The 594-nt window shown below is 58.1% G+C and overlaps 1 protein-coding gene across 1 annotated transcript; it reads left to right on the top strand.

Annotated features, from left to right (window-relative positions):
- Positions 1-497, top strand: ARPC4 (actin related protein 2/3 complex, subunit 4, 20kDa; the record flags this gene model as incomplete). The annotated part of the gene is made up of 3 exons (XM_010183552.1): positions 1-36; positions 110-205; positions 327-497. Coding segments are annotated over 3 exons (303 nt in total), but the record flags the coding sequence as incomplete, so codon positions are not given.
- Positions 498-594: the final 97 nt, after the last annotated feature.

Consider the following 594-nt stretch of genomic DNA (forward strand, 5'->3'; position numbering starts at 1 on the left):
ATTAACTCCGTGCGCGTCAGCATCGCGGTGAAGCAGGTGAGGTGGGGGGCACGGGCTGGCGGCTCACGCCTGGTGCGGGGGAAGCCTCACTTCCCTTTTCTCTCCCCAGGCTGATGAGATCGAGAAGATCCTGTGCCACAAATTCATGCGCTTCATGATGATGAGGGCCGAGAACTTCTTCATCCTGCGCAGGAAGCCCGTGGAGGTGAGGTGGGCAGAGCAGCTCCTGGCAGTAGGGGTGGGGGTCTCCAGTGCAGCACTGGGATGTGAGGGTGTGTAGTGGGTGGCCTGGGTGCTTATTGCCGGGGCGTTTCTCCCTTCCGCAGGGCTACGACATCAGCTTCTTGATCACAAACTTCCATACGGAGCAGATGTACAAGCACAAGCTGGTGGACTTTGTCATCCATTTCATGGAAGAGATCGACAAGGAGATCAGCGAGATGAAGCTCTCTGTCAATGCCAGGGCCCGCATTGTGGCAGAGGAGTTCCTCAAGAATGTGAGGCTCTGAAATGGGATGGGCCCCTTATTTTGGGGGGGCGGGGGGGGTTCAAACCTGGTGTGGCCCTTACACCCAGAGCTCCCCCATCCCATCT

This window comes from Mesitornis unicolor, unplaced genomic scaffold (genome assembly GCF_000695765.1).
Source record: "Mesitornis unicolor isolate BGI_N332 unplaced genomic scaffold, ASM69576v1 scaffold45510, whole genome shotgun sequence".
Lineage (NCBI taxonomy): Eukaryota > Metazoa > Chordata > Aves > Mesitornithiformes > Mesitornithidae > Mesitornis > Mesitornis unicolor.